The sequence below is a fragment of the Mobula birostris genome, chromosome 3, assembly GCF_030028105.1.
Source record: "Mobula birostris isolate sMobBir1 chromosome 3, sMobBir1.hap1, whole genome shotgun sequence".
Lineage (NCBI taxonomy): Eukaryota > Metazoa > Chordata > Chondrichthyes > Myliobatiformes > Myliobatidae > Mobula > Mobula birostris.
Window position 1 is genome coordinate 87626992 of NC_092372.1, and position 26812 is coordinate 87653803.

General features: G+C 38.9%; 1 protein-coding gene across 10 annotated transcripts in view; it reads left to right on the forward strand.

The window, feature by feature from the left end:
- ldb2a (LIM domain binding 2a) overlaps positions 1 to 26812 on the forward strand; it is a 542321-nt gene that overhangs the window by 433433 nt on the left and 82076 nt on the right. For all 10 annotated transcript variants that reach the window (XM_072252984.1, XM_072252986.1, XM_072252981.1 and 7 more), the window contains 2 exons: positions 13805 to 13977; positions 18924 to 19046. In XM_072252984.1, coding sequence (XP_072109085.1) covers positions 13805 to 13977; positions 18924 to 19046 — 296 coding nt within the window. The remainder of the gene's footprint in view (positions 1 to 13804; positions 13978 to 18923; positions 19047 to 26812) is intronic.

Sequence of the window (26812 nt, forward strand, 5' to 3'; positions counted from 1 at the left end):
ACTGTCATAAAGCATTAAACAAAGAATTATTCAAACTCAGATTTACTTATCATATGTATATAAAAACATATAGTGAAATGTGTCATTTTCATTAACAACCAACACACCCAAGGATGTAGTGGGGGTAGCCAGCAAGTGTTGCCACAATTCCAGCGTCAACAGACCATGCCATAGTCTTCTGCAGAACAACACAAGCAGCAGCAATATCAACACCAACAGCTGCAACAACCAAACAAGACAACAGCAAAGAAAACCACTTTGCTACTTTACCACCCACCACCCGCTCACACACACAGACTGGCCTCCAATCCCTCCAGCCCTTGGCCCTGGACTCAGACTCAGAGACAACATGCCTCCAACTTCTAGTCCCTGGCTCAGACATGCAGACTCACAGACATTAGGGTTCTGAACTGCAGACAAGCCGACCCCAGGGCTTTGACCTTCAGGCCTTGCCAGTGTTGGACTTCCACTCAAACATTAACCTCTAGACTTGCCAAGCTCGGGACTTCAAACACAGCCTTGGCCACCTGACTACCTCAATCTTTTGGTATCGAACCTAGGACTCATTGATCACTGGACTGTCCTTCGAGCCACAAACCCCAGATTTGCCAATCACGGGTTTGACCTGTGGGTCTCAACTTCTAGACCTCCATGGACCTCCAACCCAGAACTTGCAAATCTGGGAATCACCAGTCTCCTCAGCACCTGCCAACCCGATCTCTGGGATCTCTGACCTTCAACCGCAGAGTGCTCTGAACTTGCTGCAAACATTGGACACCGAATACTGCCCCGACCTCTAAACCCCTCCCTCATCTCTGTTGCTATATCCTAACCTGTCTTGTAACTCTTCACGATGCCTCCAAACCATCCATATAAACCTAGAAAATAACTAAGTGTGGGCCACGACGTTGACAAACATCGCAGTCCGGCACCATCTTGTATTTTAATATCATTATGTTTTCTAATATTTAAATTTAATTTAAATAATGTATTTTAATAGTAAAATTCAAATGGGAAAATAATGTCTCTTATTGTGACAAGGAAGGAATCAGCCTTCTTTCCAAATTTTTCAGTGGCATCTTATAAAATAAACACTTTGTGAAACAAATGGTCTAAATATAATAGGACTTGCAGACTGCTAAGGATCTGACCAGAGTCCTGCTTGTTTCTTCAAGTTGCCTCCTTGCACTCTTTTTTTTTGGTTTAATACCTTAGTCCTTTTTTTTAAATTCAAAAAGAGCCAATGAGTCATAGAACCAGAGAGGATCAAAATGGGCCCTTCTGCCCATCATGTCCATGCTGACTGTCCTGCATTCTACACTGATCTCATGTTATTTCTGTGAATTAATTTTATACATTTACAAAACCTGAGTAGCAGTAAAGGACAAGGCATATGATTTTGCAACACTCAAAACCATGAAAAGCAGCAAAATAGTGTGTAATTCATTTGTAATGTGGCATAATGCTTTGGAAGCATGCAATAAACTGCCATCTTCATTCTGACTGTCAAAAATTACTTTCTGGTTGAGAACTTTGTTCCTTGTCACAAGTGGTAAAAATGGCAAACCCAGTATGATCAGTATATTTCACGCTTGCCTTTTTGTTGGCATTGACAAAGTTCTGAATCTATCATTTGTCTCAACTGTCCTTCAGAATCAGAATCAGGTTTATTATCAATGACATATGTCGTGAAATATATTGTTACGCAGCATTGCAATGTACATTGCAATACATAATAGTAAAAGCTGTATTACAGTAAGGAATATATATGAATTGAATTGAATTGACTTTATTACTTACATTCTTCATATACATGAGGAGTAAAACTCTTTACGTTACGTCTCCGTCTAAATGTGCAATTTATACCAATTTATAATAAATATTATGTACAACAGGATAGTCAATATAACATAGAAATACAGTTTGGTTAGCATGAATTGAACAGTCTGGTAGAAGAAGCTGTCCCGGAACCTGTTGGTCCTGGCTTTTATGCTGTGGTACCGTTTCTCAAATGGTAGCAGCTGGAACAGTTTGTGGTTGGGATGACTCAGGTCCCCGATGATCCTTCAGGCCCTTTTTACACACCTGTCTTTGTTAATGTCCTGAATAGTGGGAAGTTCACATCTACAGATGTGCTGGGCTGTCTGCACCAATCTCTGAGAGACCTGCAATTGAGGGAAGTACAATTCCCATACCAGGCAGTGATGCAGCTAGTCAGGATGCTCTCAATTGTGCCCCTGCAGAAAGTTCTTGGGATTTAGGGTCCATACCAAACTTCTTCAACTGTCTGAGGTGAAAAAGGTGCTGTTGTGCCTTTTTCACCACACAGCCGATATGTACAGTCCATGTGAGGTCCTCGATGATATGGATGCCGAGGAACTTGAAGTTGTTCACCCTCTCAACCCCAGATCCATTGATGTCAATAGGGGTGAGCCTGTCTCCGTTCCTCCTGTAGCCCACAACCAGCTCCTTTCTTTTTGCGACATCAAGGGAGAGGTTGTTTTCTTGACACCACTGTGTCAGGGTGATGAGTTCTTCTCTGTATGCTGCCTCATTATTATTTGAGATTAGGCTAATCAGTGTAGTGTTGTCAGCAAATTTAATTAGCAGGTTGAAGCTGTGGGTAGCAACACAGTCATGGGTATACAGAGAGTAAAGGAGGGGGCTTAGTTCACAGCCCTGAGGGGCACCTGTGTTGAAGGTCAGAGGGGCAGAGGTGAGGGAGCCCACTCTTACCACCTGCCAGCGATCTGACAGGAAGTCCAGGATCCAGCTGCATAAGGCAGGGTGAAGGTCGAGGTCTCCGAACTTCTTGTCGAGCCTGGAAGGAATTATGGTGTTGAATGCTGAACTGTAGTCCAAGAATTGCATTCTTACATAAGCATCCCTCTTCTCCAGGTGAGGAGAAGGACAGTAAGGACAGTGTGTAGAGCTGTGGCTATTGTGTCATTTGCCAATTGGTTGTGTCGGTAGGTGAACTGTAGCGGGTCCAGTGTGTGTGGTAGCATGCTGCAGATATAATTCTTGACCAGACTCTCAAAGTATTTGCTTATCATCGAGGTGAATGCGACATTCAGACATGTTACCTTGGTCTTTTTAGGTACCAGAACAATGGTGGATGTTTTGAAGCAGGAGGGCACTCTACACTGGGAGAGGGAGAGATTAAAAATCTCTGAATCACACCTGCCAGCTGAGCCGTGCACATCCTGAGTACCCGCCCTGGGATGCCTTCCGGTCCCGCAGCCTTGCGACTGTCCACTTGTTTTAAACATCTCCATACTTCCATCTTAGAGATAACCAAGGTGCAGGTTGCATCTGCTGTAGGTCTCCTCAGGGGCTCTGTATTGGCGACATTGGACCAAGCATAAAAAAGATTTAGCTCGTCTGGGGGAGAGACAGTGATGTTGTAAACTCCACTGCGCTTAGCTTCGAAGTAGCAATGGTGTGCAGCCATAAGCTGCATGTGTTGTTGGTGGAGAGTTGAGTGTGGATTTTGTCCCCTTATTGTTGCTTTGCTGCCTTGATGACTTTGCACAGATCGTAACTGCATTTCTTGAGTTCCTGCTGATTACTGGCAATATAAGCTATCTCGCTATCTATGTATCTATCTACCTATCTCTCTCTCTCTCTCTCATATATATATATATATATAGAGAGAGAGAGAGAGAGAGAGAGAGAGAGAGAGAGAGAAGGGGGAGGGGTAGAGGGAGAGAGATACACATATTAAATAGTTAAATTAAACAAATACTGTAGTGCAGAGAAAAAGTTGTGAGGTGAGGTTTGTGGGTATAATGTCCATTTGTTGTGTCCTATGCTGGCTGTATTAACAGTAGGTGAAGTTATCAATGTACAATGTCATTTTCAGTCAACTTTAAAAGTTTCACTGCAGTGGGCTCTGCGTTGGTTTTGCTCACAGGTCTATGCTGTAAAGAACAAGATTAATATTCCAAGATCTAAATACTGTATCTGAATTAATCACTGTAGAATGCAGTTGGAAGTATCATAATCCAGCAGAGATGACTCACTTGGGTGTTATCTTAATTCTTAATTTCCCAACTCCAAATATTTATATGACTGGGTTAGTTCTGATTTATTTTCCCAAACATACATTAGATTCAGTCGACTAAAAAAAATTCCATGAGATCACAGTTCCTTTACTTCAGGTTGCCTAAGGAGTAAGTTCTAGATCTGGGGCGACATTTGATAGGGGGCTGCATAACATTAAATTCAGGAACTTCAGATAGATTGCATTCAGCACATTATGCTCACAATTGGTCAAATCAATACAATTGGCCATAAAATTCCAAGTGCATGTGCATTCCCTGCTAATCATGGGCCAATTACAGCAGCATTTTCAACAATTGAAGAGATCAGAGTGGCGGCAAGTCATGTGGCTTTTTGCATACATTTGTATTTGATGTGTTGATTGTTAAGAATAGCGTGTGGTTCTAAAGCACAGTGGAATCTGAACCTGATGTGTTTCCACCAGTTGCATCCATTAGCAAGACTTCATAATGGACTTTTTTAAGGAACACTAATAAACATCTTCTAAATAATCCTAAAAATTGCTTTAATTGCTAAGGAGCTGCTGACTGCATCCAGTAAATTTCAAATATTTTTGTTTATTTAAAATTAAGGCACCCAGAGGTGGTGAACTAGCCACACTTGCTGAAGATGGTTATCTGATAAACATATGAGCAGCTGCAATAATAGCAGGGCACTCAGTTACCACCTGAAGCGAGGCAAGCACTATCTATTTTTATAATGATGCTTGCTTGCATTGGTTAATAGAAGAATTTACGCTTCAGGTAATGAGTTGGAACAGAAACCTGAGCAAAAACAACATTTCAAAAACTAACATGATTTATGAAAGGGATGTTCAATTGTGCCCCAAGTAGGAAGTCTGGAACACTGCCGCTTTTAGTCTTCTGGACAAACAGGGGAAACAACTTATCAAATGCTATCTTGTTTTTACTAACCAAGCATGTTATTCAGATTCACAATTATGTATATCATAGCTATTCCAGAATCACTTGAAATTCAAGCACGCTAGAAGAAACATGGCAGTATTGTTCTTCCTCAATTTATAGCAGGGTTCAGTTCCTGTTGACTGCTCATAAACTAAACAACCTGCAAGACAGAAATGTGGCTTTGAACCAAGTTCCCACTTGGCAGTAGATGCCTTCAGCCCTGCAGCAGCCAGCAAATCCATCCCAAAATCTATAAATATTGTAACAGAAAAATAGGTTATTTTAGTCTATTAGGTGGCCACCTGAGTATTTCTCTCCATTTATTCACACTTCCCTGATATTAGAGTTACTTCTAACTCTAATATCTTCATAAAACTACTTAATTTGTCCTTAAAACCTTTGAATTAGATCTCATGTAGCTTATGGCATGGAATGCTACATTCCAATCAACATCTGTATGAAGATTTATTTTATAACCATCTCTTTTTGTGATTACCAGGTGTGCTTTTTCATTACAGTCAAATTAAGTAGTAGAAATAACTATGTCTAACTGTGCATGTTTCCCTCACACTCGGAGGTGAATCGCCAACTTGACCTGATCCGTTGAAAACATCTCATAAAGCTGCTAAGTTTTAAACAGCAGTTTGCGAGAGTAAATAAAACTGTTAACTTAGGTTTGTAGAATGCTTAGGACTTTTGTTATTTCAATTATTATCACAACATTCTTTTAAATCACCTTAATTTAGATCTTACAGAGCACTGCAGTGTAATAAATTTTCCAGTGAACCTGGTAACATTCAAGGGAACGCAGAAAATAGTAGCATGTATGTTTGAAGACAGCACAGGAACAGGACCCAGAAGAGCTTCAGGGGAGCACTGGAACCAGGATCCCACTGTATGAACAAGAGGACACAGGGACCAGGATCCCATTATATGAACAAGAGGACACAGGGACCAGGATCCCATTCTATGAACAAGAGGATACAGGGACCAGGACCCCATTGTATGAACAAGGGGACATGGTGACCAGGATCCCATATATGAACAAAAGGACACAGGGACCAGGATCCCATTGTATGAACAAGAGGACACAGGGACCAGGATCCCATTGTATGAATAAGAGGACACAGGGACCAGGATCCCATGTATGAACAAGAGGACACGGGGACCAGGATCCTATTGTATGAACAAGAGGACACAGGGACCAGGATCCCATTGTACGAACAAGAGGACACGGGGACCAGGATCCCATGTATGAACAAGAGGACACGGGGACCAAGATCCCATTGTATGAACAAGAGGACACGGGGACCAAGATCCCATTGTATGAACAAGAGGACACAGCGACCAGGATCCCATTGTATGAACAAGAGGACACAGGGACGAGGATCCCATTGTATGAACAAGAGGACACAGGGACCAGGATCGCATTGTATGAACAAGAGGACACAGGGACCAGGATCCCATGTATGAACAAGAGGACATGGGGACCAGGACCCCATTGTATGAACAAGAGGACTCAGGGACCAGGATCCCATTGTATGAACAAGAGGACAGGGGACCAAGATCCCATTGTATGAACAAGAGGACACGGGGACCAAGATCCCATTGTATGAACAAGAGGATACAGGAACCAGGATCCCATTGTATGAACAAGAGGACACAGGGACCAGGATCCCATTGAATGAACAAGAGGACATGGTGACCAGGATCCCATTGTATGAGCAAGAGGACACGGGAACCAGGATCCCATGTATGAACAAGAGGACACGGTGACCAGGATCCCACTCTTTGAACAAGAGGACATGATGACCAGGATCCCATTGTATGAACAAGAGGACACGGGGACCAGGATCCCATTGTATGAACAAGAGGACACGGGGACCAGGATCCCATGTATGAACAAGAGGACACAGGGACCAGGGTCCCATTGTATGAACAAGAGGACATGGTGACCAGGATCCCATTGTATGAGCAAGAGGACACGGGAACCAGGATCCCATGTATGAACAAGAGGACACGGTGACCAGGATCCCATTCTTTGAACAAGAGGACATGATGACCAGGATCCCATTGTATGAACAAGAGGACACGGGGACCAGGATCCCATGTATGCACAAGAGGACACGGGGACCAGGATCCCATTGTATGAACAAGAGGACACAGGGACCAGGGTCCCATTGTATGAACAAGAGGACACGGGGACCAAGATCCCATTGTATGAACAAGAGGACACAGTGACCAGGATCCCATTGTGTTGGAGAGAATGCAGGAATTAGCACCCTGTGTGTCAGGTGCTGAACTATTGAGACTTCTGAAAAATTAAATGGTAGATATCAGCATTTTACCGTTATCATTTTTTTATTGTCTTTTAATTTTCTATGCTTTTTTGGTATGCATGTATTACACATTAACAAGTTTTGGAACACTCAGTCTATGATGTTTAAACATCAATGTAGAAATACGTATGTAGCAGGGCACAGTTTATGTAACAAGTCGATTTCTCCCTAAGTTAGATATTTCCATTTTCTATAGCTACTCATACCATATTACTCTGCATGCACTTGCTCTAATTCCTTCATTTCATTGAATAATCACTCTAACACTACACATAATTAAACTAATGAATTTTTTTAATCCAGTCATTAATGAATACCATGAAACATTATTACTGTCTTGAAAAGGGCTTTAAAAATGTATGGGAGATTTTGCATTAAGTCAGATTGCTGTAAGTCAGATCATTTGTAACCCAGGGAGCCCCTGTACTTTCACTTCATCATCTTCACTTCATTAGATTTGATTGAATTGTGTGCATTTCCAAACAGTCAATAGGTCAGACACGTTCCCATCTATTGTAATAACTCCAGTCAAAAATAGATTACTTTTGTAATAAATGCATAAACTGCACAGATTTTTATCCTCACACTTTTCTGTGATTTGTTGGAAACCATTACAGTCTTCAAGCCTCTTAACCAGTGCAATACCTAGCATTGAGCAAATGTTGTTTTCCACAGTCCCTTTAAATTCATCAGGTCCCACTTCCTGCACTCCACCTAAACTTGCTATGGCCTCATTCCTTGCAAACCTTTTTAACAAATAGACAAACGTGTCTATGTTCTGCCTTCTTTTCAGACTCACTAGGGTGCTATTTCCAGTACTTTCTTTGAACTCACTGGGTAGACAGGAAAATTTAATGACACTGGTGTGTTCCATCTTTAGTAAAGTGAACAAAAGGGGTGATGTATTAATAGAAATAACATCCAATCTGCATAGTCTCAGATCATTATACTTTTGCCATGATTACTGTAATCATTATTGTGATGTTTTCAGAATGGACAGTGACTTCAAAACAATAATACATATTTGGTGGAAGACAAGAAGAATGTTCTCTAAAGTGAATATAAAATTCAAACAAATGTTTCTGGAAATAAAATTCAGTCATCATTTGGAAGGGAAGGGAATGATCTGAGAATTCCCAGAGTGTGACTAGATCATTTCATTATGTAAGTTCACTTTCCAGATCCCTCTTATGTTTTTGACTCGAATGATTGCTAATTAGACCAAATCTTTCATGAAGAACCTTGTGAGAGTACACATTTATCTGTAGGAAAGGACCAAAATGTGGTGTCTTTACAGCTCATGCATTTGGGAAAATAAGTGAATTTTTTATGTCCCCATGAACTATGATATAAGTTTTATAATTAATGATGTCAGTATTCCATATTGGCCAGGCCACAAATCATTCTCGTTTAAAAGTGGTGAGGTACAATTACATATAAAAGGATGCAATTTAGTGTGGTGATAGCTACATTATTGTTACAGCAGGTGTGAGCAGATTGAAAGGTCTTAAATTCAAAAAGAATTTTTGAGGTTAATGTTATATGGCCATTATGCAATTGGATAATGGGTCAGTATTTGATGTGGCTGACCATCTACCCTAAATATGTCTCTTTAGAAGAATTTTTATCCTTAAGGAAGAAAACATCCAGCACAGGGTGATAGAATTGAATGCAGGAATTAGTGGGTGCTTTGGAGAGAAAGTTGCCTGATGTGGCAGCAGTCTGTTAATGTGATTGTTTCACATTGCAGGAAGGAATTGTAGCTCAATAACAAATAAATGGCGCTGACTGGAGAATATGGCTGCAACTGCAGTCCTTACGAGAAGTGGTGAAAAACACAAAGCTCAATGAACCATGGCCTATATGTGGGTCCAAAGCGTGTGAACATTATTCATTTGCAAATCTCTAAAGCTTACTTATTTTGTGGATAAACAAAAACACAAAGCAGATTGTGTTTCAAATATTCTCACTGTTTCAAAAGTGGTAACTTGTGCTCAGCATTTTTATCAGAACTGGCAGCACTCTGCTCCTTCAGTTCGAAACTGAAGCAGTGAAATTTGACATGCTGATCAATGGAGGACCGAGAGTCGACATGTAACTAAATCACGATAAGAAGCTGTGTGCTTTTCTTTTTATCCATAGCTTTGGGATATAGAGGTTCATTGTAGAATCCACGTGATTTAGCCCTTTTCCAAATATTTACATGATGTACATTGCCATTGGTACAACTTCAAGAGTTCTACATGGAACACCCCTATTCCTGGAAATATGGCATTATCATTTGAAGCCAAGAGATCAAATTGGTTATTTTAAATTTTACATCCAAACATGTTTCTTGTTCACTTTTCTGTTTCAGAGTTAGAAATGAGGCACCTCCCCAATTTTAGGTCACAAGGTGATATATCTTGACTTTGGGATTGAGGATGATTGGCTTCCACTACGGTTCTGAGATGACTGATGACACCAGTGTGGGAACAGCAGAGTCTTCCACAAATGTGACGGGAGGTGCCTAATGGAATGGGTGGTTGGGTAGTTCATGAGGTGGTTTGTCTCTTCCACTTCTGACACAGTAGTTCTATGTGCTCACTGAGCTTGGCCTCAAAGTTCTCATCAGAGTATTGAATATTCCTTCTCCTTTTAAGCAGTTATGCCAGGGCATCTGTGGGAACGTTGCATTTCCCGAGAAAACTTCAGGCACTTCCTTGAATCATTTTCTCTGTTAGCCAGGTAGCCTCTACTTGTGATAGAGTAATCGTTTCAGAAGTCTGTTTAGAAGAAACATACAGCAGAGAAACAGGTCCTTCAGCTCACCGAATCCACGCTGACCATCAACTACTGATTTATGCTAATTCTACATTGATTCTACAGGACTCCTCCCGCCCTTCCCCAGGATTCACTTACCTATAAGGGTAAACTAGCACTTCCAAATTAATCGACAACCTGCATAACTTTGGGGTATTGGAGGAAACCAGATCACCTGGAGGAAACCTACACAAGTACAGGGACATCACTAGAGGTCAGGATTGAGCCTGTGTCTTTGGCACTGTGAGGCAGCGGCTCTACTGGCCCTGCCGTTGTGCTGTCAGAAAGACATGGCCTTCCCAGGGGAGTAACTGAGTGCATTCGTGCCTCAGATATGGCGATGCTGGTTGAGGGAGGACAATGATATTGGTTTACTTGTTCTTCCTGTGAATTTAGAGATTTTGCAGAGACAAGGCCACATATATACTATCAGTAACTAACATTAATAAAATAGTGAAAATTAAGGTATGTCCTGAGGCTATGCCCTCAGATACTAAACTCTTCCACCAATGGAAACATCACTTCTACATCCATTCAATCCTGGCTTTTCAGCATCCATATGTGTCAATGGGAACTATGAACCCCCCACCCCCCAACCTTCAACAAAAGCATTATTATTTGGTTACTGGACTAGTGCCTAGAGACATGGAATATTAATTAGGAAGTATTAATTTGAATCCTGCTTTGGGCCTAACGAGGTTTAAATTCAAGTAGTTATTCAAGAATAAAAAGCTAGTTTTAATGAGGATGACCAAGAGATTATTGAATTGCCATGAAAAAAAATCTGGCTTCTTAATGTCCTTCAGGAGAAAGAAATCTGCCACCTGGTCAGGCCTATCATCAATGGAGCTGACTTCTTAATTGCTTTCTGACAAAGCTTAGGAGGACAGTTAGGGTGGTTTGCTGATGGCATACCATGAAATTATAAAATTAACACATAACCATGCAAGAAACCGATTAGTCACTATTACTTGCAACACCACAAAATGCTGGAGGAACTCAGCAAGCCAGGCAACATCAATGAAAAACAGTAAACAGTCGAGTTCTGGTTTTCGAACAGTAATTGGGAAGTAGAATTTTTCTACCCGTAAAAGCTTATGATGAAATCAAAAAACTGCAGTTAACAGGAATTGCATGTAAGGAGGCAGCTCACCTGCACTTTCTCAAAGACAATTAGAATAAGCAATCAACGTCAGAATTGCCTACATTCTCTGTTTGAATTTAAGAAAGGTTACAAAGTACAATAAAATGTTCATCACGAAAATGGTATAAAGAATTTCTTCATTTAGAAATTAATTTAATAGATATAGATACAGCAATATGTATTAAGTAAAAAGTATTTGAGTAATTGCTGCCTCATATGATTAGATATTAATTATTATATTGCTCATATTTACTGATGTATATAACTGACCCTATGTGGAGAAGTCAATAATGGAAAGTTCCGAATGGAATAAGGGGAAAAGATCTATATGGATGTAAGTTACTAATGCCTCACCACAACTCATTGATTTTGTGATGTATTTCCAGCAGTGATTGGTTTTTACCAACCTCTTATTTGTACAGGTTTTATTTCCAAAACAATTGGAAGAAGTTACTCTCTGATAATAATTGCACAAAAATCCAAAACTATGCAAGAACAACCAATAAGTATGCACTATGCAGGGGAAATGTTAGATAAAATTCAGCAATACACCAAACAACTGCAAAAATGCTGCAAGAGCAGTTCCAGCAAAGCTAAGTGCCAATGGTGATTAAATCCTGCAGTACCGTTTTAATAATTTAAAAGCTGAGGCTGGGATATTGTGTGGAACGCCATCAAGTTTGAAAGAAGGAAAAGAGAAGACAGACTAAGTGATGTACCGAAGCTGAAGCTGAGGCTGTGTAAAGCACAGAAAGAACCGGAAGATTTTGTGCAAAAGAAAGGTTTTAGAGTAAAAGAAATTTCAATCCCAGAGGTCCAGGACCCAGCAGTTAATAGGCAAGAACTGCCAACTTCATGTCGGCTCATCGTTATTCTGCAGCAAGACAGCTTGACAAGACGAAGATGATGATCTTGATATTGATTCTTTCTTGGGGAGCATGTTATACATGTGTCTGTATTTGAAAGAAAGGAGAAAAGCTTCAGCAACCATATTTTCACCTAGTTCTATGCACACTGTGAAGGCAGGGTGTTGAAGCGGTTTCATACATAAGATCTTGCATTGTTAGTAATCCTTTACAGATGTGAAATACCCGTGAGTGACCATTATGAGTCAGGGAATGATACAACAGTCTCTGGATCAGCTCTCGCAATGCAGACCATTCATTATTAACCAACACTAGTGAGATATGTATGGAGCATTACTGACCCTTGTAGAACAGAGCAGCAGGATAATCGACTTATCCTGCTGGCAGTTGTAAAGAGAACTGTTGGTGTTCAGCCATTGGAATGGAAATTAGGCCAGATCTGAAAGCATCTATGTCATGAGTCTGCGATTTGTTGACACAATTGGTGGCCAATTCTGTCAAGGAGTACAAAGGCTGGACTCAGTCTTTCAGGTAGTCCCTGGAATAAGGCTAGGGAATTAATTGTTAGATCCTGCAGCAGTTCGACTTTGAATAGGACCTTAGACCCCATTTATTGTAATGGTGAATAGGGGCCTGCTGATTGGGAGCCAAAGGGGAAGGTGATTTTTTGTTAATTATTCTGTTTTAGTTTTTTTTCAAAATTATTTCTTCATGGTTTTGCATTTTATTTTTGCTTTGTTAAAAATAGTTTAATTAATTTAAATTTCAAATTATTTACTGACATCTCAATAGTTTTAAATGTCTCTAAAAACTGCTGAAATGTCTCTCAACTTTGACGGAGCACAAACCTCTGTCTCAGTCTTGCCTTCTGTTCAGGAACATCCTTGGGGCAGCGCCCCTGCAATATAATGTTGTCACTTTTCAGACTTCAGTGCCTACCTCACAACTAAAACTAACCCAAGTAGTTATGGGCACACAGGGAACCGGTTTGTCAGTTCCTAAGGAAAGAGTGCTGCTTCTGAATCCTACCCTCTTCCCAGCTCAGTTGATCCCATTTCAATAGTTGCCGTGACTGCATAACATTGGAAAGTCTCCCATTGTTCCTATTGTAAAGGAATTTGTTCAGAAGAGATTGGTACCCTGATAGTGAAGGTAATAGAGAATGCAGTGAGATTAAATTCATTATAAGAAGGCTAGCATTGAGGAAAAATTCTAGTTTTAATAGAATACTCAGAGCTGTAACTATGGTGCTGAGATTCAGTTTGCCACATCTGTCTTTGACATTGTCCAGATCTACTGTTAATATTCAGTGAGGTTTCTTCATTGTGTTTTGGAATTCAGCCAGGATCGCTTAATGAAGTTACGATTATCTCACAAGTTTGCCAAAAAACACAGTCTGAAAGATACTATTCAAATTTGTTGACCAACAATTTTTAAATGAATATTGCACACTGCAAGACGCAGGATAAGAATCACCCTGACAGATTTTTAAAAGATTTAAGACAAAGGTAATGCATTTACTGTTTTGCATAGAAAGACTTCATTCTTGGTATAATATGCCACTTGGCATTTGCTGAACCAATTTTATGTATTCTTGTGCTTTGAACATATGATGAATAGCCAGCCTAGAGGACTGAGTCATCCTATTTAATCCTGTTTATTCTGTGATTTTCTTTTCAACAGCTATTGGAAGAACGCTTATTCCTCGCTATTTCAGTACAATCTTTGAGGGAGGAGTAACAGACCTTTACTATGTTCTTAAACATTCGAAGGAGTCTTACCACAATTCATCCATCACACTAGACTGTGACCAATGTAGCATGGTCACCCAGCATGGTAAACCCATGTTTACAAAGGTAAGGAAAAAAGGAAAACTGCTGTGGAAGAAGGAAAGAAACACTTAATGTAGGTTGATCAGTTATAAACAAATCAAACATTCAGGAATATTTGCTGGAATATTGTTGTTCTGAGTACTGGAAGATCACACAATATTTACATTAATATATATTTTGCTGGCCCTCGACATCAGAGATATGAACTGAATGACATTCAGAGGTGATTAAAAACTATTAAAATTTTGAAAAATGTAAAAAAATTAAAGATAAAGCATAAAGCTAAGACAATAACACTTGGGGATTATTATAAGTTCAAAGTTTAAAGTAAATTTATTATCTCAATGCCTTCATGTCACCATCTGCTACCCTGAGATTCATTTTTCTTGTGGGCATTCACAAGTAAACTTACTTCACTTATTATAATAGCCTGAGTTAATTTGAGCTGTGTCCAATGCTTATTGTATTTTGATGATTTGTTTTATACTCATTTAACCTGCAAAATTTCTATTCAGTATTCAGTTATATAACATCAGTTTACTCAAAAGTGAGTAGACACTTGTAATAAATGCATTGTGATGAACTAATTTCTAACTTTATGAATAAAACTACATCTAGTTACCAATCCAAATAATTACGAACCACAACTTTACTCTGGAATATCATTGTAATTCTGAGTACGGTCGCACCCATAATTGTGCCTAACAGCAGAAGTACATACTTCATGGTTTCTTTACTACATGGAAAATAATTTATTTTCCAATTTGAGATTTGATGATGGGAGACTGGTTCCCAAAACTTCTTCCTTACTGCTGCTATTCAATCCTTAAGGAAGTCCAGGAGAAAGGGCAGGATGCCTTGACTCACATATTTTTTACTTTCCCTATGGAAAATGGCAGCAGCAGCCATGTTATACAGTAATGCAACAAAGACAGCATTTTGCTTTTAGCTTTGAAGGGATGATGATTGAATAAAAACCTCAAGTGGTAAGATCAAATTTAACAATGTGGAGATCTAAAGTGGACAACACACAATGCTATATCTTGCAACCTGTCTGCTCAGTGATAGAATTAATGGCCATATTTAGTTGCCCATTCCTTTACGTATCCATCCAATTCACCCTTAAACCTGCTTCTGTTTCCAATTTAGAAATTTAATTCCTCACGCTCACTACATTCCACATATATTAATTAAATTTTGAATTCCCAATGCACCTTTCTTTTCTAAGCTTGAGACATGCCTTTTGGCATATTTGTGGCAACATTGAATATATTAATATGGTTAAATTTTTCTGTTCCCTTAAGCATCTTGAATACTTGAATATTATTGCCCCCCAATGCATTCTCTCCATATGTTTAGATGACTTAAATTAAGCACTTAGTTGGATAAATTTTAAAAATACATTCTCCTTTAACACCTTGATTATCTTTGGTAAGCTCACGTTGTCAAGCAAAGCAGGTCATTAAGCTTCACTGACAATCCACAAGAACCTTGTGTTGAATTGTGGCTGCTAAAATTGTCCAGATACTCCAATTATAACAATTACTACTTGTGTAAACATGCAATGTTTACACATTTAGCATTTTGGATTTTAGAAACACATGCATTGTTTAGGTCTTTCAGTGTTAATTTTTGTCACTTTATTTCAGGCCTGAATATCTGATATGATAAGATCATTACTTGAAGTAACATTTTTATTTTTTTGAGAAATGTTAGAATATTTTAACAGCAACATCAAGCACACTTTATTTGAAAAATAAGTTATTTCTGTAGCTAAGTACATTTTCCCCACCTAAACAAAAGTCAATCTGATTTTTTTTTACAATTGTAGTTTGAATTGTTTTGATGGTGCCGCGTTCAGTTTCTAGACTATGCTGTTCTAGCTGATTGCAACAGTGACAGAGTTAGGGCGTGGGAATTAGATTCAACATTGCTAAAGATAGGGAAACTTAGCAAGGTTTTGACTGCAAATCATAATTCTGCCGCTGTTGCAGCAAACTGTGTAGGTCTGGACATTGGGTGAGGAAATCATCTCGTTCTACATAGGCTCTGAATAAAAACTAGGATGTATTTGGCTGAATTATTTAACACTACAGTGCACTGTTAAAGGATGCCCTTTCTATCATTATTTTGTGTGCTTTCCAAATGAACAATTAAATTATTGTTCCACTTTTGAACAGTTAAAAAGAAAAACTAATTTCTAAAAAAAATTAGCAACGTCCTTTATTTTGTTATGATTTTAAAAACATTGACTTGTGCTCTTAAAATTCTTTAGGGTGTTTCAGGGAATATCTTAACATTGCAATTTTGGATCCAAATTTAACAAAATATCCATAACCAAAGATGATAAGTAATTTCCCACTCACATAATTATCTAGTAAAATTGACAGAGAATTGGTTTTGCAACATTCAAAATTATTTTTTTAAATCATATATTGATGAATCTAGAGATAAATGGTGTGGTAATGCATAGTTTCAAAGGTGTTCCTGTTGTGCATTTTAATTATTAATAGACTCCCTTCTGTATCTTCAGGTGAAAGAATGGTATTGTCTAAATTATTTATGATTCATTCTTAAAATAGCAAAAATCAAAGAAGCTTGTGCCAATTCACTTGAAATTGATAGTGCACCTCACATAGCAGAGAGTACCAAACTGATTTGCACTAGTGTGACTAGTGTGGCTTCCTTCCCACTCTCCTACCTTCATTTGATGATTGATGTTAGTAAAATATGCAGGATATGTTAATTGAAAACTCTGAAACAATGGGCATTAAGAGTTGCAAGATTTACACAGATAGTTTAGTATACCAGCCACTTCATTGGTTAAACAATGACATTTTGAATTCTGTCTAGTCCTGTTACTAACATTTCATTAGATATCAGATGATTGTGTAGCATATGTTGGAGCAATCATTTGCATCATGTTCTCCAATTTTGATCAGTATCAGTGGAATTTGTGTCAATTTGCTTTCAGTTTCTTGCACAGATTACTTCATTAAAATACCCTCGTCAGTGACTGGTAAGTTCATCAGCAAGACCCCAATCAGAAAGCCATACTGAGCCCTAAATGTTGAATAAACGTGTATATAAACAATAGCAGACACTGAAAATAAGGATTTAAGTTCTATACACCAGTTCCAAGGAGTATGTGTTCAGATCTTTCACTCCTCTCTCCTTCCTTGCATTGTACATGTCCAGAATTGTCAATTCAGAGAAAGTTCTGAGTGATGGTTAAGTGCATCTTCACAATCAGCAAGAACAGTCAGTATACTGGTCACCCTGGGTTGCTCTCAAAAGGTTTGACAGCATATGATAAGCCTGCTGACTTAAAGGCAGTGCAATTTCAAGAAGTTTGGAATCCACAGTGTGGAGCACTTCATGAATACAGAGAGACAATGTACACTTAAAATAATTAAAAACAGCTGGGTATTCTCACAATGAAATATTTAAAACGGTTTGACTCAGAGATAAAGCCAATTTAAATTCAGGTTCCCCTGTTCGCCCAGAGCTGCATCAAATCATACAGATTAGGAGATCCTAGCTTTGATTCTCCCTCCTGAGCTGAATTAACTGCCTATTTTAAATTAACCCCAAATCCCTAAGCCAAAGAGGAGAAAATTAACTTGGATTCCCACTAGTGACCACGACTGGAAACATAGGCTAGTGTGAACAGAATCAGAGATGGTCCTGTAGCTCTCCATGGTCAGGTATGTTCTTGGCCATAAGGGTTGGGCTCACATTGTGGCTACTTGGCCAGAGAGCTGGAGGATAGCTGTCTGCTTGTAGGAACCTCAGGAAAGGAGGAGAAAATTAGCAAAGCTGAAACTCTTACATGCTTAAGAAAGGAGAAAGTAAAAAAAATTAATTTGGTAAGATGCCAATTCATCTTTAGAACACATCCTACTTTTATGAGAGTAAAGTGGAAAACTTCAGAGACACTCAGATGGAGGACAAACAGACTTAACATCTGACATCAACAACCGTTGATTAGTATAGTTCCAATAAAAGTCACTGGACCTGCACCATTGTCTCTCCACAGATTCCGAGTGACCTACTGCGTGATTCAGCCTTTTCTGAATTTTGATTTCCAGGTTTCAGAACATTGCTGTTATATTAAGAAGAACGTTTTTTTTTAAGGACATTAAGTTCCTAATTGGCTTGTACTGACCCAACTCATTTCCCAGATTTTTGGAATTCCATGACATAAACTGTTCTTTATTAGCATGATGTTGGCTATCTCAGAACCCATATGGATGTTTAGTATGAAATTTTAAATTGTCAATAGGTGTTCCCCACAAAGGTTGAAACTAAGACCCAGAGTGGGAATAGCGATGGGGCAAGATTTATTTTGCACTTAAGTCTGTTACATGTAACTAATAGCATATGACAACACTTGATAATTAGGTGTCAAAAATAGGAAATCTTTCCAAATGTAAAAAAAATCATCTTGAAGATAATATTTTGATAGAAATCTTCAAAAAAACTAAGATTTTTTTGCATGCAATGTTTCCTGCTATCATGTAATGGTGCCCAGTGATGGGCTGAGCACTTGCTAGACTCTTTCTTGTTGATTCTCCAGAGACCATCTGTGCTGGGAGCATTGATTATAACACGTCTACTGGAATTACATCTTTCTGGTTGCCATGCCAACTAATCAGCTGGTTCCCATTGCCATGGTAATAAAATGTCACAGCTCAGCAACCATAAAAGGAACTGAGCAAAACAGCAAATATTTTCTTAATTGCAACCTTTTAATATCAAAGAGATCAAAGGCACTTTTTAAAGATCGGGGTGAAAGAGGAAAGCTGCAATGTAGATAAATTAGTCAAAAGTGTGGCATGGAAACCCAATCTCTTTAATTTTAAGACTAAATGTAATATTTATGTGTTCTTTTTATTTTTACTAGAAAGATGTTCTCTTGTGTCATTTTTGTCACTACTTCTTTCCTTCCTCCTAAATCTTGGTGATAGGTTTGTACTGAAGGGAGGTTGATTCTGGAGTTTACATTTGATGACCTGATGAGAATAAAGATGTGGCACTTTACCATCCGGCACTACAGAGAGTTAGTCCCACGCAGCATCCTTGCCATGCATGTAAGTAGCACCCTTTCATTGCTCCCATGAAGCAAGCTATTACTTACTGTCAAGATCCAGCATAACAAATGGATGCCCAACCTATGAATACTGTTTTACCATCCTTCATGCAAACACCCTCTCATCTTACCTTTTACACAGAGATGTCACCTGATAGCTCATTGTGGTTTCTTGTTCTAGCAAAATGAGCAAAAAAACGGAAAGCAAAACAAACACAATTTTAAAAAGTTTTGTACTTCATATATAATTATTTCATTGGTTGTAAAGCATGTTAGGATGTTATGAGAAATACTAGATAAAAGCAAGGTTTTACTTTTTCACACAATGAAAGTGATCATAATTTAATGCACATTATATGGTATGCCCAGTGCCACTTCATCTTGACAAATGCTGCCTCATTTCCTAATGACAAAGGCAGAGAATTTTAGTTTGACTGGAATAAAAATAAATTCAGCACCAATTAAATATGCCCTCTGAATTGCCTCTATTTCTGGCATTCATACTAGCTTGAGAAAAATATTTGGTAAATTCATTACATTTGTTTCTTTGAACATACTCAATGTGCAATCTTTCCTTGTATCAACAGCAAGCAGAAAATATTCTGATTTGTATTTTAACCTTACCACAGCTTTAAAAAAAGGATTCTAGAAATATTTCATTATGTAGACATATTGCTCTCATTATTAACTGTTTTAGCCTACTCAGGCTGGTTCACAAATTGATAAAACTTTCCATTTTCTAAAGATGTATTTTATTTAACATCTTTTAGACTTCATGTTGGTTGCAGATTTATACTACTGCGGTAAAAGAATTTTCCTGTTGTGTCCAGGTTGAATGCTCTAATTACATCGAACCATGATGATCGGATCTTGAATGCAATTTTTAAAAAATTTGTGTGATCATAAGAGTGTAACTTAGTGGAAGTATCATTATTACTACAATGTTTGTATTATTTTTGATGCCATTGGTATACAGCATGTAATTTTTCCCTATTCTCTTCTCATATTCTGATTGGTAACATTGTGTTTATTTATGTGTTTATTGCATTACAAATAAACAATGCTAGCATTAGCATTCTCGTTAAGGTTTGTAAGTACTCCTGCAGGCAAGTCAAACAAAAAATGTATTTTTGAGTCCCACTGTAAGATTTGAAAGCTCCTTTAAATAATGTTGTAGATTAGGATCTTTATCACAGATGGCATTTAGTGTCTAAAAAGTGCTCAAGGTCAAGGATTTTTTCAAAGAACTGTCAGAAAACTCACGGATTTGTTATTTCTGTGTTCCCTTTGAGATTTGTCAAAATTAACTAGAAATAAGGTTGCTTTTGTTTTAATTCTATGTTTTGTGCTTTTTGATCAAACACAGATTTTATTTATTTGTTACTGGGATATGGATGTTGCTGATGTTGCTGGCATTTATTGTCTATCCCTAAGTTGTCCTCAAACTGAGGAAGCAGTTAAGAGTCAACTACATAAAATCAAACAAAAACTGCAGATGCTGGGATTCTGAAATAGAGCCAGTATATGTTGGAAACACTCAGCATTCCAGGTAGTATCTATGGAAAGAGACACAGTTAATGCTGAGAAAGAGAAAATGCAAGTTAGTTTGTTTTCTCACTTTCACAAATTTGGTGAAGGATCTTGAAGCTGACCATTAACAGTTTCTCCTTCCACAGGAGCTGTCTCAGTAGATGAGTATTTCCAACATTTTCCATTTTATTTAAAAATCAATCACATTGATAGAAGATATTAATTTTCTTTTAAAATTTATGAATATTTTTTGCTTTCTTATCTTCGGGAAAGACGTTAAATTACATCTCCATTAGCTCTCACACGTAGTTGTAAAAGATCCCAAAGCACTTCTGAGGAATTATCCCTCGTATCCTTACCAACATCTGTACTTCAACTGCATCACTTAAATAGATATCTCTTCATTATCATTTTGCAATGTTTGGGAACTTGTAATGCAGATGTTAGCTGTTAGCTGGCATTGTTTCAAACATTACAACATTCTCTTTAAATGTTGCTTGACAAATTAAGCTTTGCCTCATCAAATTTGTGAATTAGGAGGAAATTGACTCGGCTAATGTTCTGACACCTTATTTTTGCATGTGAGTTGATTTATCTGTACAATTAAGAAACTTTATTAATGTATAAATCTACTTGTACTACGATTCAATGGAAGCAGATTCATAACTATTCATGGAGTCTTGACACTTCACTAAATTTTAGGTCCATGAATTTTTTGAGATAATTTGGAATTTAGCCAGGTTAAATTGCAATCTAGCTCATATACCATCAACCCCAGTTTTCAAACCACATGGGAAAATGGATGTGGAGTAATTACTGAATGCCGTTGTCGGTTTCATCATTTCAAATAATTAGATGTGTAGCAGAATGCATTGAAAAAGAGACTGCTAGTCTTGCTTTTTAGGCAGCCACTGCTGCCATCAGCATTTAATGATCTGCCTGACACATCACATCTCCCTATGCGGATACTCACTGGTGTGCTCTCTGTACATATTGCTTCACAGCTTGAAAAGGCATCGGTAATCAAGGCATACAGACAACTATGAGAAGGAAAAACAGAATGAATTACTGAATCATAATCAAGAATCTTTCCCACCCCCTTCCCCTAACTTCTCCCCATCCCCTGCAGTGCATTTTCTTACATCTATTCCAATGGAATTTGGCCGTGCATCATTGAACTTTGATACATATCTACAAAGTGAAACATAGAGTCAGCATTTTTGATGTTTCTGATTTTCAAGAAGCAAGTTATTAAATATTTATTTGAGATGAGATGGATGTATGTTCAGGGACTTTAAAAAAGCAGCTTCACGAATTAATGAACATGTTGATGAATTTCTCTTTTCCACTCCTGTTCCATTGAGTTGTAGATATACTTCCACTGCAGGAACTGAATGTGGCCATTATGGTCAGAGTGTCATTTGGAGAAAACCTGAGTTGTGTCAATTTTATTGAAATTGGTGTTTGTTCTTTTGCTTGTAAGTTATTTTCACTAGTTCAATGCATCAGTAAGTTAATGTGTTAAATGAAGACCGGTTTATTTTCAATAGGATATGAAAATTATATTTATCTAATATCTGCCACAAGGGCACAAAGCAGGTTAGGTCACACTTTGCAGTTATATTATATGCTGCTTTTTTAACTTAGTTGGGTAGAAATTTGTCTTCCGTTGCTTGTGTTAAATATACAATGCAGTATTGGTTCCACATTATATTCAATTTCAGAAACTAGATTAATTTGATATCAGTAGAGCTAAGCGTCATCATTTATGTGCCATACACTTAATGACCAAACCATAGTTATGACCCCAACTGTTTATAAAGAGCCATAGACGAATATGTCCTCACAATATCATTTAGAGTCTTCCCCAACTAGAAGCTTTGGATGAACCATGAGATCTGCAATCTGCTGAGGGTCAGAGCAATGGCATTCAGGTCTGGCGACCAAGTAAAATACAATAAGCCCAGGAACGATCTCCGAAAAGCCATCTCACATGTGAAGTGGCAATTCCAGACCAAACTGAATCACTGAAGGATGTTTGACAGCTGTGGCAGAGCTTTAATGCTATTACCTCCTACAAAGTTGAAACAAAATGACATAAGTGATAATAAAGCTTTTCTCCCATAGGAGCTCAATGACTTTTCAAAGGTTTCAAAGGTACTTTTAATGTCAGAGAAATGTATGCAATATACCTCCTGAAATGCTTTTTCTTCATAACCATCCACAAAAACAGAGGAGTGCCCCAAAGAATGAATGACAGTTAAATGTTATAACCCCAAAGTCTCTCCCCCAGCTCCCCTCCCTCCTGCGTGTAAGCAGCAGCAAAGCAATGACTCCCGCCCCACCAGCAAAAAAAAAGCATTGGACCCACCACCGAGCACTCAAGCGTGCAGCAAAGCAACAGCAAAGACACAGACTTGCAGTACCCCGAAGACTACTTGTTCGTTTGGTATTCAACATTCCACGGGCTCTCTCTCTCCCGTATAAGGGAGAAAGAGGTGTCTCCATTTTACAGCGAGAGGGGAGACATAACAAACAACTTGCTGGTTTATGATGTTATGCTCGTTTTGACCGTCAAAGCCTGGAGGCACCTTCACAAACTCCTATATTGACTATTACCAACGGATCCAGGTTCATCATTTCACTATGCAACTCCTAAATAATCAAAGCTTGCACTTTATTATCTCTGCACAAGTCCCAGGCCAACAACTTAAAACATGAGTTCTACTGTTCCCTTTGTAGCAATACTCACGCAGACTACTTCTCCAAATTATAACCCTGATATAGAGGATGTCCCATTGGCCAAACAATTCATCCTTCTTCTCCCAGCTGATGGGTTTCTTCTTTGTGATAGTTTGTCTCTGGAGTTCTCATCCCTTTGCATTTGAAGGCCCTCATTCTTATACCCTTTCCTTATCAGTTCAAATGCTGCATTTCAAGGTCATCTGACTGACCTGTTTCGGATTCCCATTGGATATAACAAAGGGATATACAACTTCATGTCTTAGATTATCGTCTTTTGTTCTCCTTGACTCTTCTTCAAACCAGTCAAACTGGGTCGCCCAGACACTGGGCTAAGATATTGAGATTACTGCTGCAAACCTGCCATTGTACACAATAAACAGCTCATCTGAGAATGGCTTCAAGTTTGCCAGATCATAAACAGAAGCTCCTTGTTTCCACATTGAATTGCCTAATTATGTTATCCCAAAGCAAGTATAATTTCAGCAGTTGACAAAATGGAGGTTACAGAGCAGCCTCACAAAATGGCAACCTTCATTCCTTCATGCACGGGGCAAGAGCAAACTCATCTAGTTTTTCTACTTCCACTGTTCTTGACCCATTTGAGTTCAATGTTTCCTTCCATATTTTAATGCCTCCATGGCCAACACCCAATAACCTGTGATTTCAGTCTCTGAGGTTGATGTGAGAGCATCCTTCATGAGGGTAAACTCATGGAAAACATCTGGCCTGGTACCTGGCCGAATACTAAAGACTTTTGTTGATCTACTGGCTGGAGTGTTTACCAATATCTTTAATCTCTCGCTTCAGCAGTCTGAGGTACATACTTGCTACAAGCAGGCTTCAATTATACCAGTGCCTAAAAAGAATGTGCTATCCCCGCCTCAATGACTATCATCCAGTAGTACTTATATCAACTGTGTTGAAGTGCTTTGAGAGGTTTATGATGAAGTACATTGACTCTTGCCTGGGAAGTGTTTTGGATCCACTCCAATTACCTACCACCACAACAGGTCCACAGCAGATGCCCTTTCATTGGCTCTTCACTCAACCCTAGAACATGCAGACAGCAAAGATGCATACATCAGGAAGCTCTTCATTGACTATAGCTCTGCATTCAATATTATCATCCTCTCAAAATTAACCAGTAGCCTTCAAGACCTTGGCCTCAATACTTCCTTGTGCAATTTAATCCTTGATTTCCTCACTTGAAGACCCCAGTCAATTAGGAATGGCAACAACATCTGCTGCACCATCTCCATCAGCATAGGTGCACCACAAGGCTGTGTACTTAGCCACTGCTCTACTTGCTTTATACTTGTGACTGTGAAGCTAACCACAGCTCCATTGCCATATTTAAATTTGCTAACAACACCATTGTCACTGGCCGAATCAAAGATGGTGACGAATCAGCATATAAGAGGGAGACAAGCTCTTATGTGCTGATTCGTCACCATCTTTGATTCGGCCACAGAAACAACCTCTCACTCAATGTCAGCAAGACCAAGGAGCTAATTATTGACTTCAAGAGGAGGAAACCAGAGGTCCATAAGCCAGTTCTCATCAGAGATTCAGAGGTACAGAGGGTCAGCAATTTCAAATTGTTTGGTGTTATCATTTCAGAGGATCTGTCCTGGGTCCAACATGTAAATGTTGTTACAAAGAAAACATGTCAGCACCTCTACTGCCTTAGAAGTTTGCAAAGATTTGACATGTCATCTAAAGTTCTGACAAACTTATATAGATATGTGGTAGAGAGTATATTGCCTGGTTGCATCATGGTCTGGTATGGAAACGCGAATGCCCTTGAATGGAAAAGCCTGCAAAGAGTAACGGATATGCCCCAGTCCCCAAAGCTGTTCCCACCACTGAGCACAGCTACATGGAACACTGTTGCAGAAAAGTATCATCCTTCATCAAGGATCCGCACCTACTGTGCCATGCTGTCTTCTCACTGGTGCCATCAGGAAGAAAGTACAGGAACCTCGGACCCACACCACCAGATTCAGGAACAGTAATTACCCCTCAACCATCGGTTCTTGAAGCAGAGGGAATATCTTCACTCAACTTTACTTGCCCCATCACTGAACAGTTCCCACTACCTGTGGGCTCACTTGCAAGGACACTTCATCTCATGTTCTCGATATTTATTGTTTATTTATTTATTATTATTATTTTTCTTCTCTTTGTGTTCACACTGTTGCTTTTTGCACATTGAGTGTTAAGGGTGGTCTTTCATTGATTCTATTGTGTTGCTTGTACTTACGGTGAATTTCTGTAAGAAAATAAATCTCAGGATTGTGTATGATGACATAATGTACATTGATAATAAATTTACTTTTAACTTTGAACCAAATTGTTCACATCAGGGTTAGCAGAAATTGCAAATAAGTGTTGAAGTAAGCTTTATCCGGTGATTATAATCTGCACAAGTTTGTGTTTTCCAGTGTAAGAAAAATGCCTAAAACTCCATTATGTAACAAAACAGTTTTGTATGTTACGTGATCGAATTCTGTTAAAAATCTGTTAGCATTGCAACATAAGGTACATGCCTATGCCTCACTCTGTTGTCTTACTATGTCTCCTTATAATGCTTGTTTTGATGTAACTGGGAACAAGATTGTATTTCCTCAATGAGACTTGTAAATTTGTAAAATGGTTGTGTCTTGCATTTTGAAACAGGCCTTAACCAAACGGTTGCTGATTGCCTATGGTGCATTTTATGAGAGACCTCACCATGAGTCCAACATGAACACTTTCTTGGCAGGTGTATTCCTTAAGTGTTCTTCTTGAGAAAAATTTTCCAACTCTTCCGCTGTCCTGAAGATCACTCTTCCAACTGACTTCCCAAAATTGACTCTCCAGTCTGCATTCACCAACTCTCACCTAGCCAGAGCTTCCTCTTCCTCTAATTCTCAAAATACTCCTACTTTTTCCCTCCATTATCTTCACTGTCTGTCACAATATAGTCACCTACAGCGCTTGTGGGGAGGACCCAGTCTAATACATGCAGTAGAGCATTATTTATTTATTTATTTGGCCATACACCATGAAGTGGGCCCTTCCGGCCCTTTGAGCCACTCCGTCACAGCAATCCCTCAACCCCGGTTAACCCTAACCTAATTATGGGACAACTTCCAATGACCATTAACCTACACGGTATGCCTTTGGACTGTGGGAGGAAACCAGAGCACCTGGGGAAAACTCGCACTTTCCATGGGGACGAAGTACAGAGACTCCTTACAGAATGGCTCCAGAATTGAAGTCTGAACTCCGAAACGCCCCGTGCTACCATAGCGTCACACTAACTGCTATGTCTCCTTGGCACGCTTTGCTGCTCGGAAGGCAACCAACAGCAAGATTTGCCAGCACCACTCCAAACTCTACATCCCACATACTACTCGCTGCTTGCTGCAGTGCCATTCTAACACACCTTTTCAACTACTTCAGTTACTAAGTCATTGAGTCTGTGACAACTCCGTCAGTCATTGAGTT